The sequence below is a fragment of the Cheilinus undulatus genome, linkage group 13, assembly GCF_018320785.1.
Source record: "Cheilinus undulatus linkage group 13, ASM1832078v1, whole genome shotgun sequence".
NCBI lineage: Eukaryota > Metazoa > Chordata > Actinopteri > Labriformes > Labridae > Cheilinus > Cheilinus undulatus.
Window position 1 is genome coordinate 49,600,279 of NC_054877.1, and position 15,115 is coordinate 49,615,393.

Genomic DNA, 15,115 nt, shown 5'->3' on the forward strand with positions numbered 1-15,115 from the left:
GTATTTTTTTAATGTGTTATGTTTCATGTCTGGACGCTCTTGTAAATGAGATGATTAAACTCAATGAGGCTTTTCTGGTTAAATGACTCTAAATAAGATTTAAATACTCCCATTGGTGCCGTCTTCTCTCACGTGTTCTCTTCACACCTCATTTTTCATATAGAGAAGATTTAAAGACTTGAAGGGTAAAAAATATTCTTTATTTGACTTCTGTAATAAAATCTAGAGATTTGGATGTAAACATGCTCTGCTCCTCTAGATGGCGACATTCCCCAGAGTTCTTTCTTTATCTCCTCTGAGAGCCATGGTTTGACTTGTCAAAAAGAATTGTCACTGTGGTAAGCTAGAGCCATGTGACATACTTTTTATTAAAAATGCTTTCCCCTGTTATACAGACAGGTTATGATGTTTATGATTTGTGCTAAAAATCCTCTTATTTTCTTATGTGAATGCTTATGAACCCTCCAGTGAACAGACGGCTCTGATGGTTGAACTACAGTCTGCTGAAGGGAACCTGAGCATCATTGTGCTTCCTGTCTGATCGTTATCGTCTGCTTCGCTCTGACTGTTGGGACGTTTCTGCTGAATGTGGTTTCAACTGAAACTCAAACTGAAAAATAACAGCAGAGATGGAAACAAAGATAACAGAGTTCAGTCTAGACTTGTTCTCACTATAAAGAGTTGACAGAAGAGAACGGTTAGGATTAAATCAATAAAGATGAACTGAAACAAAGCCGAATGATGAAGATGACAGTCTGAGTCCTAAAGAGCATTTAATTATGGGTTAAATGTTGTTGAAGGGGGTAAATAATGCAGATATCACTGAGAGATAAATCTGTGTATCATCTGCATAACAGCGTCATGTTTGAGTCTGATTTGAGCAATGATATAAAAATAAGGAGAGGAAACGGCCCTAGAACTGATCCCTGAGGAACCCCAAGTCATCAAAACAGAGAAGAGAGACACCAAAAAACTTTATTTAAAAAATAATCATTAACACAAGATGGGTTTCTTAAAATCATCCTCCTAAAAGTATTCACAAAATCATATTTAATACCGTAAAGATCACTGAAGTCCACATGAGCCATAAAGACAGTGAAGACTAAAATGTAAATGCAGATGACATCGGTCTAAAATATACTTCAGATGAACAAAAATACACATGAAAATGTTCAAGATAATAATAACTTTAACTTTATTTATAAAGCACTTTTAAACACAAGAGATTGCAGAATGCTTTAACCTGTGAAGAAGAAAACAGAAGAACAAAAAACCCAAACAAGACCAGCAGAACCAGAACAGCTAAAACCACAAACCTGATCAGGACAAGAATTCAACAACATCCTTTAAAAGTTAGCAGGATAGAATAAAACATTACAGAGATATTAAAATAATTAGAACAAAAACACACATTTATCATATCTTACAAAAGAAACACTTAAACACGTTGGATTTTTTACTTGTAATATAAAAATTGTATTTTATTTTATTAACTTTTAAGCATGTCTTTACTTTTACATTCATAGTTTTTTACTTAGAGAGAGCCACACTCAGAAAAATATCACAACTTATATACAACTTTAAACAAAGAAAGTTTTACACTACATATTCTTTACATTTCAGAAATTAGAGAAAATTTCACAAATTATAAATGAATTTTGCTCTTTATTCACAACTGAAAAAAAAGGTTTTAATTTCAGGTTGTTTTACAGTAAAATGCATTGTTTTCTCTAATTTTGTACTAAAATGTTTTTTGGCATTTGTTGTGATGTTCTTACTGCTATTTAACCATCATATTAATTACATTAGACTGGATCATTCTGTGAACATTTTATTTTAATTCATGTGTATTTCAAATGTATTTTATGCAAATAAACTTTGACCTAAGTCAAAGAAAAAATCTTGTAATATCAGTTTTTATATGTCAACACCATTGATAGCTGAGGTCAAAGGTCCGAGGAGCGTTAGGAGAGGATGGCTCTCATGGTTAGCAGCGTGCTGAAGGCCACCGCCTTCGTCAACACGATTCGGATTCCGTTCATCAGCAGCAGCGAGAAGTTCAGTTTAGCATTCTCTGTGAAAGAAGAAATAAAACCAGATCAGACGGATGACAATCAACATTAATGACAGACTTAAACACAGGGGCCATTCTCTGGTTTATCAGGGGCCATTCTCTGGTTTATCAGGGGCCATTCTCTGGTTTATCAGGGGCCATTCTCTGGTTTATCAGGGGCCATTCTCTGGTTTATCAGGGGCCATTCTCTGGTTTATCAGGGGCCATTCTCTGGTTTATCAGGGGCCATTCTCTGGTTTATCAGGGGCCATTCTCTGGTTTATCAGGGGCCATTCTCTGGTTTATCAGGGGCCATTCTCTGATTTATCAGGGGCCCATTCTTGGGTTTTATCAGGGGCCATTCTCTGGTTTATCAGGGGCCATTCTCTGGTTTATCAGGGGCCATTCTCTGGGTTTATCAGGGGCCATTCTCTGATTTATCAGGGGCCATTCTCTGGTTTATCAGGGGCCATTCTCTGGGTTTATCAGGGGCCATTCTCTGATTTATCAGGGGCCCATTCTTGGGTTTTATCAGGGGTCTATTCTCTGGGTTTATCAGGAGCCCAGAGAGGCATTGTGGTGTGTTTGGTGACTCACCTGGCTGAATTTCGGCACAGATGTCATCTGGAGGGAGAAAACAGGAAACATGTCAGAAACACAAGACAATAGATTTTAATTGTTAGTTTTTCTCTTTATTTGTTTTTTCTTTAATTCAGCTCTCTTAGTCTGAGCTTTGAAACCTGGTGACCTGAATCATATCTTGTCATGTTTAATTTTTCAAAATAAAGGTTTGTGTTGATCTTCTGGTTGGGCTTAGGGCTCTGTTACACAACATAATACTCAACATACTCAAACATAATAACAAACCTGATAAACCATAAATTTAATACAAATGAGCCGTTTTTAACCTTAACCTAATCCCACAAACATTATACATTATCACAAATGTAATAACGTTCCTACAAATATAGTCACAGTTGAATGTGTCAGGATTTATTATGTTTGTAGGAAGGTAAAAATATCTAGCTTTTAACAAATTTGTAATAATTTCACAGAAATTTGACATGAACATGAAAACTAAATGTTTGTGGTCGTTGTTGTTTGTCATCATCTTTAAATAAAAAGGTGATTGGCCACTGCCATGCCAGTGGGTGTAAGTCAGCTTAAGCTCAAATCACACCAAAAAATGTTGTAAAAGTCATTTTTCTTTTTTTTTTTTGTTTATCATGAAACAGGAAATAGTTTTTTTCAGAGTCTTAAAACACTGGTAGAGCCATGAAACTCAGCAGAGTGGATTTAAAAACAGCACTTAAAGTAAATTTTCTCAATTATTAAATCATAACAATTAAAATTATATAAATATGAATTTATCAAAGTCTGGTTTTAGTGTCAGGAAGTTTGTACACAGTTACTTACTTTAATAGGGAGAGCCAACTCAGCCTGGCCTTGCAGTAAAAATTATTTTTATGTCAGCTCTCTATGAATTGTAAATTTACTCAGACATTATCAGAACCATCGAGAACAACCCTCTGAATTCTCCAAACATTCTCCTGAGTTGATATCTACCCTCTCTTTCACTCACTGCAAAGATTCATGGCTCTGCCAGTGTTTTAAGACCCTGGATCCAACTTCCTGTTAAATGGCGAACAAAAAATCTTTTTGTATGTTGACGTGATTTGAGCTTCAGCTGACTTTAACCCACTAACAGTTGTAAAAAGGCGACAACAATGACCAGAAATAATTACAATTATCCATAAATCCCTGTAAATGGCTATATATATTTATATATATATATATATACATATATATATATAAACTGCTGTTCCGTTTGTGCGAAAATTATCATCTTTGTTGGATTGTTGCATTAAAAGATTTTTTTGTGTTAGCAGGTGTCACATGACCCTCACCCACATCCCCACACTCACCCCCTGTGCTGTCATCACTGTGTGCTGCGTCTTAAACATGGCGGTGATACAACAGTGATGATAACTCAGATATTCTGATTAAATCATCTTTAAACAGATCAAATATGAGTCAGACCAACACTTTATGATCACAGCGTTGAGATCAGACTCAGTTTGTCTGAAACGTTGGAATAAAGAGGATGGAGTCGCCATTCTCACCGTTGTTGGTGTAGGTGCTGTTGAGCTCACAGGAGTCGATGGTTTTGTTGGTGAATCCGGGGTAGTAGTACGTTCCCGTTTCCTTGGAGACAGCGGCGCTACTCGTGGTCATGGTAACCCCACTCTCCCTCCCGTTCAGGACCATCTCGTCATCCTTTGGACGGTAATCCGTAGCCAGACACACGTGGTCGCCCACCTGATCTAGCGGGACGCCCTCACGCTGCTGAGGGATCAGGACGTAGAGAGTGGGCTCCACAGGGGCCGGATCTGTGGAACCATCAGAGAAGGTCATAGAGGTGACATAAGAACGGACAAAATCATCAAAACTTGATGATGAAACAGATTTCTATGTCTTTGGGGTTAATCGTTTACTTATAAAGCAATTCATTCATTCCTACATGCTTTTTGACTATATATGTACTTTAACATGAAAATGATTCAGACAGGTCTGATGAGTAGATAGATGAGAGGAACAGAAAATACATGTGAGGTGACAGTTCAGCTTACATTAAGACCTTAACTCAGAGTAACTTTAACCAGGAGAATGGACCCTGATAAACCCAGAGAATGGACCCTGATAAACCCAGAGAATGGTCCCTGATAAACCCAGAGAATGGCCCCTGATAAACCAGAGAATGGACCCTGATAAACCCAGAGAATGGACCCTGATAAACCCAGAGGATGGACCCTGATAAACCCAGAGGATGGACCCTGATAAACCCAGAGAATGGACCCTGATAAACCCAGAGGATGGACCCTGATAAACCCAGAGAATGGACCCTGATAAACCCAGAGAATGGACCCTGATAAACCCAGAGAATGGACCCTGATAAACCCAGAGGATGGACCCTGATAAACCCAGAGAATGGACCCTGATAAACCCAGAGAATGGACCCTGATAAACCAGAGGATGGACCCTGATAAACCCAGAGGATGGACCCTGATAAACCCAGAGAATGACCCTGATAAACCAGAGGATGGACCCTGATAAACCCAGAGGATGGACCCTGATAAACCCAGAGAATGACCCTGATAAACCCAGAGAATGGACCCTGATAAACCAGAGGATGGACCCTGATAAACCCAGAGAATGACCCTGATAAACCCAGAGGATGGACCCAGTCCGGCCTGTGGACCTTTCCCACATGTCTCTCCCCACTCCCTCGTCCCTGTTTCTGACTCTATCCACTGTCCTTTTTTATCAATAAAAGCACAAAAGTTCAAAATAAATAAATATTTAAATAAATAAATTTTCACTTTATTTCCAGAAAAGTTGTCTCAGTTTATTTTTTCTGCCATCCTGATATTTGTGCTCGTTATGGCCTCACTATAAAGTCTGACGTTACTTTCCTGATAGTTTCTCATCCACACTGTTAACATTAGTAATAAACAGCTAATTCTGCTTTAATATTGGGGTTTACATGTTAATAAAGTCTACATCGTACGTCAGCACAAATAAATGAAACTCATGTTTAGTTGCTCTGATCACAGAGGTTTTTATTATTCAGGTTAAATAAACTTTATTATCACAGCTTAACGCTACGACCTCCCTCCTGATCAAACAGCAGAAACTTCTGATGTAGCTAAGAAGAAGAGAAAGAAAATTCTACTCTATTCTTTCAGCTGTTATTTTAGAGTTCAGTCATTTATGATTCAAAATATCTAAAATAACAGTTTCTGTTATTCAAAGTGAATCTGTTCACTTTTAAACCTGAAGTCTTCTTTTTATTTATTAAAACAGAATTTAAAAAGAATTCAACGCTGATGTCAAAACTTTTCTAGACTTTCATCTTCAGTTTTTTTTTCTAAAGTTCACTGAATTTGATTTTTGTGATTTAACTCTGTGCTGCTGATTTTAAAGAAATGAAATCTGAATAATCTGAGTTTTCTCAGCTGAGAAAAAAAACAGCACCAGCTTAAACATGGAATAAAATATTAGATTTTATTTAAAGAAACTTCATATATGCAAATAAAAAGTTATGGATTTCACTTTTATGTATTTTAAGTTGCAGTTCAAATTAAAAGTCTGGATTTATTCCACATTTTACAATCTCAAATTCTTACAATATTTTCATAAAAATGTCTAAACGCGGATGTCAGAATGATTTTTGTTCGTCTACCAGAGATAAATAAGCCGACCACTGACAAGGTGAAATATTTCAACTGTTTCTAAAAAGATTTCAGTGATTAAAAAAAACATATTTTTTACATATATATTTTTTTTTCAAGGATTTTACTCTAAATGTGGTCAAAGTCAAACCCTCGCTCTCCTATTTATTTATGGATATTATTTTTTGAACATTTTCAGATTTTAAAGTTTCTGAGAAATGCATAACAGTGAATTTCTCCCCCACTTTATAATCTCTTTTTCTTTCAAAATGGATGTCAGAATGATTTTACTTTCTTTAGAGGAAAAATGAACTGATGGATATTTAAACTGTATTTAGAATTATTTCAGTGATAAACATTTCTGAAGGATTTTACTCTAAATGTGGTCAAAATCAGACACTCTGCATTTCAATCATTAATGGATTAAAGTTTCATTTTAAGTTTTTTATGGTTTCAACTCCTACCATACTAAAGAATGTTTTTCTCACTTTAAAATGAACTTTTTCAGGTTTTCGTGGGTTAAAAATATCTTTAATTTTCATTTAACCATCTTTAAACTCTTTCTCTGTCATAGTTTTTATCTCTAAATAGGTCAGTAAAAAGGTCTAAATATGGATATCAGCTCAAATATTTCAACTCGTCTTCTCTTTTGTTTTTAATCTTGTGACATTGAAACGTTCTAAACTTTCACATTTTCCCTACATTTATGTTCATCTATTTTAAAAACCTCAGTAAAAATATCTAACTACAGAAGCCAGAATAATTAGAAACTCTTACAGTGATGAAATATTTTTAACTGTTTTAAAATGATTCACGCAATAAAATAAAGCAAACATTTAAATTTGGTCTCAAATAAACACTACATGTGAATTTTTCAAGGATTAAATTTCACTGAAAAGTTTTAAGTTTCAGCTCAAATTTAAAAAGCTCTTCAATGTTTTATCGAAAATGTCCGGAATCATTGAATCCACATCACCGCATGTTTGAACTTTAAAACTCTAAATCTTTAAAAATCTAGACATTAGAACGCTAGACCTTTGAAACTTTAAAACTTAAAACTTTTAATCTTTAGCACTTTAAACTTTAGACATAAAACTCTAAAACTTTTTAAACTCCAAAAATCTAGACATTAGAAGGCTAGATCTTTGAAACTTTAAAACTTTACATTTCCAGAACTTAAAACTTTTAATTTTTAGCACTTTAAACTTTAGACATAAATCACTGAAACTTTTTAAACTCCAAAAATCTAGACATTAAAACTCTAACCCTTTGAAGCATTAAAACTTTGAAACTTTAAAACACTAGACAGTTAACTCTAGAACTTTAATGTCTAGAACTTTAAAACTTTAAAGCTTGAAAGGACATAATTTAAAAACTGGAACTTTAGAACTTTTAAACTTCAAAACTCTAGACATTAAATCTCTCACACTTTGAAGAGTTAAAACTGTAGACATAAACTTTAAAACTCTAGAAATTAAAACTTTAGAATTTTGAACTTTACAACTTAAAATTTCCAGAACATAAAACTTTAAACTTTAGACATGAACCCTAGAACTTTAAAACTTTACATTTCTAGAAATTAAAACTTTGAATCTTTAGAAATGAACCGTAGAACTTTAAACTTTAAAACGCTAGACAGTTAAACTCTAGAACTTTAATGTCTAGAACTTTAAAACTTTTAAAACTTCAAACTCTAGACATTAAATCTCCATACCTTTGAAGCGTTAAAACTGTAGACTTAAAACCCTAGAACTTTAAAAGTTTTTAAATTTTAAAACTCTAGAAATTAAAACTTTTGAATTTTGAAACTTTAAAACTTTAGACATGAACCCTAGAACTTTAAAACTTTTAAAACTTTAAAACTTTAAAACTTTAAAACTTTACATTTCTAGAAATTAAAACTTTAAATCTTTAGAACTTAATACTTTAGACATAAAACCTTAGAACTTCAGAACTTTTTAGACTTTAAAAATCTACACATTAATACTCTAAAAGATTAAAACTCTTTAACTTAAAAGATTAACACTTCAGAACTCTAGAACTTTAAAAATTAGAGTACAGGGAGTATTAAGACTATAGAACTTGAAACTTTAGAACTTTTAAACTCTAGAACTCTTGGTTGAAGCACTCTAGTTTTCAAAATGTCTTAATGTTCATTTTTATTGTTTTTTTTTTTAATCCTGTGACAGTTAAAGAACTAAACCATGGATTTGTTCCACATTTTAAAATCTCTGATTTAAAATCTTTCAGTAAAAATGTCTCAACGTGGATATCAGAGTGACTGTTTCTTCTTTAAAATGAGATAAAAAGAAGAAGAAGTGACTCCTGAGAGGTGAAGTTAAAACTGAATTTAAAACAACGTCAGTCACAGTCAAACTCTCTTTATCCAGATCTCTAACAGGTTTAAAATTCACTTTAGTGTTTTTGAAGTTTCATCTCAGATTTTAAGAGCTTCTGAGAATTTTTATTTTAAAAAAGTTTTTCTTTCTGAAACGTCCTGAATCATCGATCACAAATGATCATCTCTGTCTGATCTCTGATTTAAAATCTCTAGTTTGAGACTTAAAATCTCTTTTAACTCTTTTCTTCAGTGTTTTTATCCGACATTTAATTTACTAAGGAAAGAATTTATTCACTTATTTAAAATACTTCTGTAAAAAAAGTCTGACTTTAGATGTCAGAATGATTTTTGTGATGATTTTGAACCCCTGGTTCTACCAGAATAAAAATGAAACATTTTAACGGTTTTTAAAACCATTTTAAATGTCTTTATCAAATAAGAATCATTGAAGGATTTTTACCTTAAATCTTCTTCAGTTTAACAGGAAATATTTTAAAGTTTGAACATTTCAGTGCCTCTTAAATGTCATCAGTGTCGTTTTAAGTTGTTTAGTTTTTCCATTAAAAGATTTTTAAGAGTTCCACATCAACACGTTCTAATATTTCAATCAATAAAAGCATGAATTTTACATTTTACATTACTTTTTTAAGTTCAAACAAATACATGATTTTAAAACCACTTAAGTGGATTTGAGATTAAAAACATGATTTTAAGACTTTTATTGATTTTTAAATCTCATATTCTGGTTTTTCAAAGATACCGAGAGTTTAAAAAGATTTTTTTCTGCTTTCTCAGTTTTAAACTAAAACCGTTGAAAATGAATGAAAACTAATCACCAGGTCTATTTTATTGTATTGTATTATTTTTGGAGTGAATTCTGCTAGTTTTACCAGTTTTTGCCCGATCACAGGACAACAAAAAGACTTTTAAGACTTTAGCTCATTGTAGCTGAGCTGCCGTCTGTGATGTTAGAGGTTTAAAGTCAAATTTAACACATTTAAAAGTCTTTTCTAGGACATTTACTGGTCCACATTCATCTGTTCTTCACTGTTTTTGTCAGTTTTATCCAGTTTCGTCTCTTTTTCATGCCTCCATGCAGACTGAAGGACGTCTGCAGCTCCATTTCACTAATCCTTTAAATTTCAACATTAAACTTCAAACCCCAGTCCTGAACATCTCAGACTGTCTAAAAGCACTAAAGCCTGACCCTGTGACAGTGAATAAAGTGAGTTTTCTTACCTTTTGGGTTGACGGTGAGCCTGATTCCTTTTCCAAATGTTATAGCATCACAGTGATACAGACCCGTACAAAAACCTCAGCCCTGCTCCTCGTCCTCACAGAAGCTCAAATAAAATAAAAATCCACTTTAAACGGACTCAGGCGGAGCTGAAAACCAGGACCAGACATAAACGCACAGAGGTAGAGTCACAGTTGTGTTTAATAGACGTAAAAAAGTCAGATTTAGAGCAGCTCAGCAGACGGAGCCGCTTCAGTAAAGAGGAGAAGATTCAGAAATTAAAGCAGAATAGAATCAGATGATCACACTCACCTGAATGACAGAGAGGCTTTGGTTGGTTTTCTGCTGTTTATTTGTTTGTTCTGGATGTTTCTGAAAGAAAAAGAAGCATTTAGAGCAGAGCCCAGGTTTTTGTTGAGCTCTGTCATGAGTTTCTGTCAGAGTGGTACCCCAGCTATACACAGTGAAAAACCCTCGTACAAAAACCTGAGCCACAGGAAACAGGCGAAGAAGAGGGCCGCCTCATTCAGAATACTCCTCACACTAAACTCTGATAGTATTCACTATAAAAATTAAACTACTGAACCAACTCTACTCACTGGTATTCACTATAAAAATTAAACTACTTAACCAACTCTACTCACTGGTATTCACTATAAAAACTAAACTACTGAACCAACTCTACTCACTGGTATTCACTATAAAAATTAAACTACTGAACCAACTCTACTCACTGGTATTCACTATAAAAATTAAACTACTGAACCAACTCTACTCACTGGTATTCACTATAAAAATTAAACTACTGAACCAACTCTACTCACTGGTATTCACTATAAAAATTAAACTACTGAACCAACTCTACTCACTGGGATTCACTATAAAAATTAAACTACTGAACCAACTCTACTCACTGGAATTCACTATAAAAATTAAACTACTGAACCAACTCTACTCACTGGCATTCACTATAAAAACTAAACTACTGAACCAACTCTACTCACTGGGATTCACTATAAAAACTAAACTACTGAACCAACTCTACTCACTGGGATTCACTATAAAAACTAAACTACTGAACCAACTCTACTCACTGGGATTCACTATAAAAACTAAACTACTGAACCAACTCTACTCACTGGGATTCACTATAAAAATTAAACTACTGAACCAACTCTACTCACTGGGATTCACTATAAAAACTAAACTACTGAACCAACTCTACTCACTGGTATTCACTATAAAAATTAAACTACTGAACCAACTCTACTCACTGGGATTCACTATAAAAATTAAACTACTGAACCAACTCTACTCACTGGTATTCACTATAAAAATTAAACTACTGAACCAACTCTACTCACTGGTATTCACTATAAAAACTAAACTACTGAACCAACTCTACTCACTGGTATTCACTATAAAAATTAAACTACTGAACCAACTCTACTCACTGGGATTCACTATAAAAACTAAACTACTGAACCAACTCTACTCACTGGAATTCACTATAAAAATTAAACTACTGAACCAACTCTACTCACTGGAATTCACTATAAAAACTAAACTACTGAACCAACTCTACTCACTGGGATTCACTATAAAAATTAAACTACTGAACCAACTCTACTCACTGGGATTCACTATAAAAATTAAACTACTGAACCAACTCTACTCACTGGTATTCACTATAAAATTAAACTACTGAACCAACTCTACTCACTGGGATTCACTATAAAAACTAAACTACTGAACCAACTCTACTCACTGGGATTCACTATAAAAACTAAACTACTGAACCAACTCTACTCACTGGTATTCACTATAAAAATTAAACTACTGAACCAACTCTACTCACTGGGATTCACTATAAAAACTAAACTACTGAACCAACTCTACTCACTGGTATTCACTATAAAAACTAAACTACTGAACCAACTCTACTCACTGGTATTCACTATAAAAACTAAACTACTGAACCAACTCTACTCACTGGGATTCACTATAAAAACTAAACTACTGAACCAACTCTACTCACTGGTATTCACTATAAAAATTAAACTACTGAACCAACTCTACTCACTGGGATTCACTATAAAAACTAAACTACTGAACCAACTCTACTCACTGGCATTCACTATAAAAACTAAACTACTTAACCAACTCTACTCACTGGCATTCACTATAAAAACTAAACTACTGAACCAACTCTACTCACTGGAATTCACTATAAAAATTAAACTACTGAACCAACTCTACTCACTGGGATTCACTATAAAAACTAAACTACTGAACCAACTCTACTCACTGGGATTCACTATAAAAACTAAACTACTGAACCAACTCTACTCACTGGGATTCACTATAAAAATTAAACTACTGAACCAACTCTACTCACTGGGATTCACTATAAAAACTAAACTACTGAACCAACTCTACTCACTGGAATTCACTATAAAAATTAAACTACTGAACCAACTCTACTCACTGGGATTCACTATAAAAACTAAACTACTTAACCAACTCTACTCACTGGCATTCACTATAAAAACTAAACTACTGAACCAACTCTACTCACTGGCATTCACTATAAAAACTAAACTACTGAACCAACTCTACTCACTGGGATTCACTATAAAAATTAAACTACTGAACCAACTCTACTCACTGGGATTCACTATAAAAACTAAACTACTGAACCAACTCTACTCACTGGTATTCACTATAAAAACTAAACTACTGAACCAACTCTACTCACTGGTATTCACTATAAAAACTAAACTACTGAACCAACTCTACTCACTGGGATTCACTATAAAAACTAAACTACTGAACCAACTCTACTCACTGGCATTCACTATAAAAACTAAACTACTTAACCAACTCTACTCACTGGCATTCACTATAAAAACTAAACTACTGAACCAACTCTACTCACTGGAATTCACTATAAAAATTAAACTACTGAACCAACTCTACTCACTGGGATTCACTATAAAAATTAAACTACTGAACCAACTCTACTCACTGGGATTCACTATAAAAACTAAACTACTGAACCAACTCTACTCACTGGGATTCACTATAAAAATTAAACTACTGAACCAACTCTACTCACTGGGATTCACTATAAAAACTAAACTACTGAACCAACTCTACTCACTGGCATTCACTATAAAAACTAAACTACTTAACCAACTCTACTCACTGGCATTCACTATAAAAACTAAACTACTTAACCAACTCTACTCACTGGCATTCACTATAAAAACTAAACTACTGAACCAACTCTACTCACTGGCATTCACTATAAAAACTAAACTACTGAACCAACTCTACTCACTGGGATTCACTATAAAAATTAAACTACTGAACCAACTCTACTCACTGGGATTCACTATAAAAACTAAACTACTTAACCAACTCTACTCACTGGGATTCACTATAAAAACTAAACTACTTAACCAACTCTACTCACTGGTATTCACTATAAAAATTAAACTACTGAACCAACTCTACTCACTGGTATTCACTATAAAAATTAAACTACTGAACCAACTCTACTCACTGGGATTCACTATAAAAACTAAACTACTGAACCAACTCTACTCACTGGGATTCACTATAAAAATTAAACTACTGAACCAACTCTACTCACTGGGATTCACCGGATGAACTCCTTTGTTGTTTCGGCAGTGTGCATTGGGTCGTTATAGCTGCATCTTTCCTGAAATTGCCAGAAAAAATGTCAAACTAAGTGTCTGTCTCAGTAGCCCAGAGCCATAAAGGACTGCCTGAGGTATCAGAGGTCCTGTGTTTGATCCTTAGGGGGAGACCGAGACCAAAGGAAGGTGAAAACGTTCTTGGAAACCCTATCTACCGTCTGGCTCATTACCTGGCAGTCTGCAGGTTGTGTGACTGATTCATATTCACTACTGCTGAGTTTGAAAGTCCAACATCCAAATAAAAAACTGAAAGCTTTGGAGAAACTTGAGCGAGTCTCTGATCCTACGGCTGAAGGTGATCGAAGACTGACTGGCAGTCCAAAGGTTCCTGGTTCAAACCTAATCCAGGTGGGGCAGGTTGATTTTGAAGTCCATTGTCCAAAGGAAGTAATAAAAACCTCAGACGTTCATCTGTAACTCTTTCTGTAGCCTAGAGGGATCCAGGACTGCCAGGGAGACTGCAGAGTCCAGGTTCAAATCTTAACACTTCGTCAGGTTTCAAGATTTGAGTCCAAAGAACGAAAGGAGAATCTTTGGGGGCTTCTAGAGGTGGTAGTCTCTGTGGTCAAGTGGAAGAGAGGTCTGTCTGGGACTCTGAAGGTTGCAGGTTCAAATCTTACTTTGGCTTGGTCAAATTTCAAGCTTTGACTCCAAATAAAGAAGAGGAAACCTCTGGAAGACCAAAGCAAGAGTCTGTTTCTGTAGTCTAGTGAGGTAAAGGTTTGCTTGGGAGTCTGAAGGTTGCAGGTTCAAGTCCTTCCATGGTCTGGTCAGTTTTCAAGATTTGAGTCTAACAGGAGAATGTAAAAACCTTTGGAGGACTTCAGCAAGCGTCTTTCTCTGTGGCCTTGGGAGAGAGTGGGCTGCCTGGTAATCAGGAGGTTGCTGGTTCGAGTCTTCCCATGGCTTGGTGACAACTTGAGTTCAAAGTGAGAAGGGAAACCTCTGGAAGTCTTAGGGGAGAGGTTGTGAATTTTAAAGTCCTCCATCCCAAATGTAGAGGATAAAAGAGCCAGGAGAAGATCCCCCAGTGTGAAAGGTACCGGTGGCGCAGTGGGTTTAGCACGCTCTCAAGCACCCAAGCGGGCACGAGCTCCTGTGGCGGGAGAGGCTGGGGTTTGGAACCCAGTGCGGCTGGTACCTGGATCGAGCAGTGCCCTGTGGGACGGGGTCAGGGGGGGCTGTGTCCCCCCTGGCGTTCCAAGACATGTATCAGCAGGGGTTATGAAAAAAATAAAGTAATTTAAAATTAAAAAGTTAACTTATTGATAGTTGTCGCCAATAATGTCTTAGGTGACAACTTTAGTTGCCTTGGATATTGTTGGGGATGACTATAGTCGCCTAGCTATTGTGAACAACAGCTAAAAGACTATAGAACTACGACGACTATAGTCATCCCCAACAATATCCAAGGCAACTTAAGTTGTTGCCAACTGACTATAGTCGTCACCTACTACAGTCTTTTAGCTATTGTTGGCAACGACAATAGCTAAAAGACTAGAGTTGTCCCCAACAATATCCAAGGCA

General features: G+C 35.3%; 1 protein-coding gene across 1 annotated transcript; it reads right to left on the reverse strand.

Moving 5' to 3' along the window:
• Positions 1–1,010: 1,010 nt before the first annotated feature.
• LOC121520275 lies at positions 1,011–14,577 on the reverse strand. Its single transcript, XM_041803649.1, has 5 exons — positions 14,400–14,577; positions 9,866–9,940; positions 4,177–4,443; positions 2,651–2,677; positions 1,011–2,074 (listed from the first exon to the last, which is right to left on the reverse strand). The coding sequence occupies exons 1-5, from the start codon at positions 14,575–14,577 to the stop codon at positions 1,965–1,967; spliced, it is 657 nt and encodes a 218-aa protein (XP_041659583.1). The 3' UTR covers positions 1,011–1,964.
• Between the last annotated feature and the right edge of the window lie 538 nt (positions 14,578–15,115).

Bases quoted from the DNA above. Each gene is read 5' to 3' on its own strand.
- LOC121520275 (XM_041803649.1), bottom strand. From the start codon at position 14,577: ATGGAGGACTTTAAAATTCACAACCTCTCCCCTAAGACTTCCAGAGGT. The intron at 9,941-14,399 runs GTTTTTACATTC...AGCAGGGCTGAG, and splicing joins CTTGCTGAAGTCCTCCAAAG to GTTTTTGTACGGGTCTGTAT. The intron at 2,678-4,176 runs GTGAGAATGGCG...TTCTCCCTCCAG, and splicing joins CAGCACCTACACCAACAACG to ATGACATCTGTGCCGAAATT.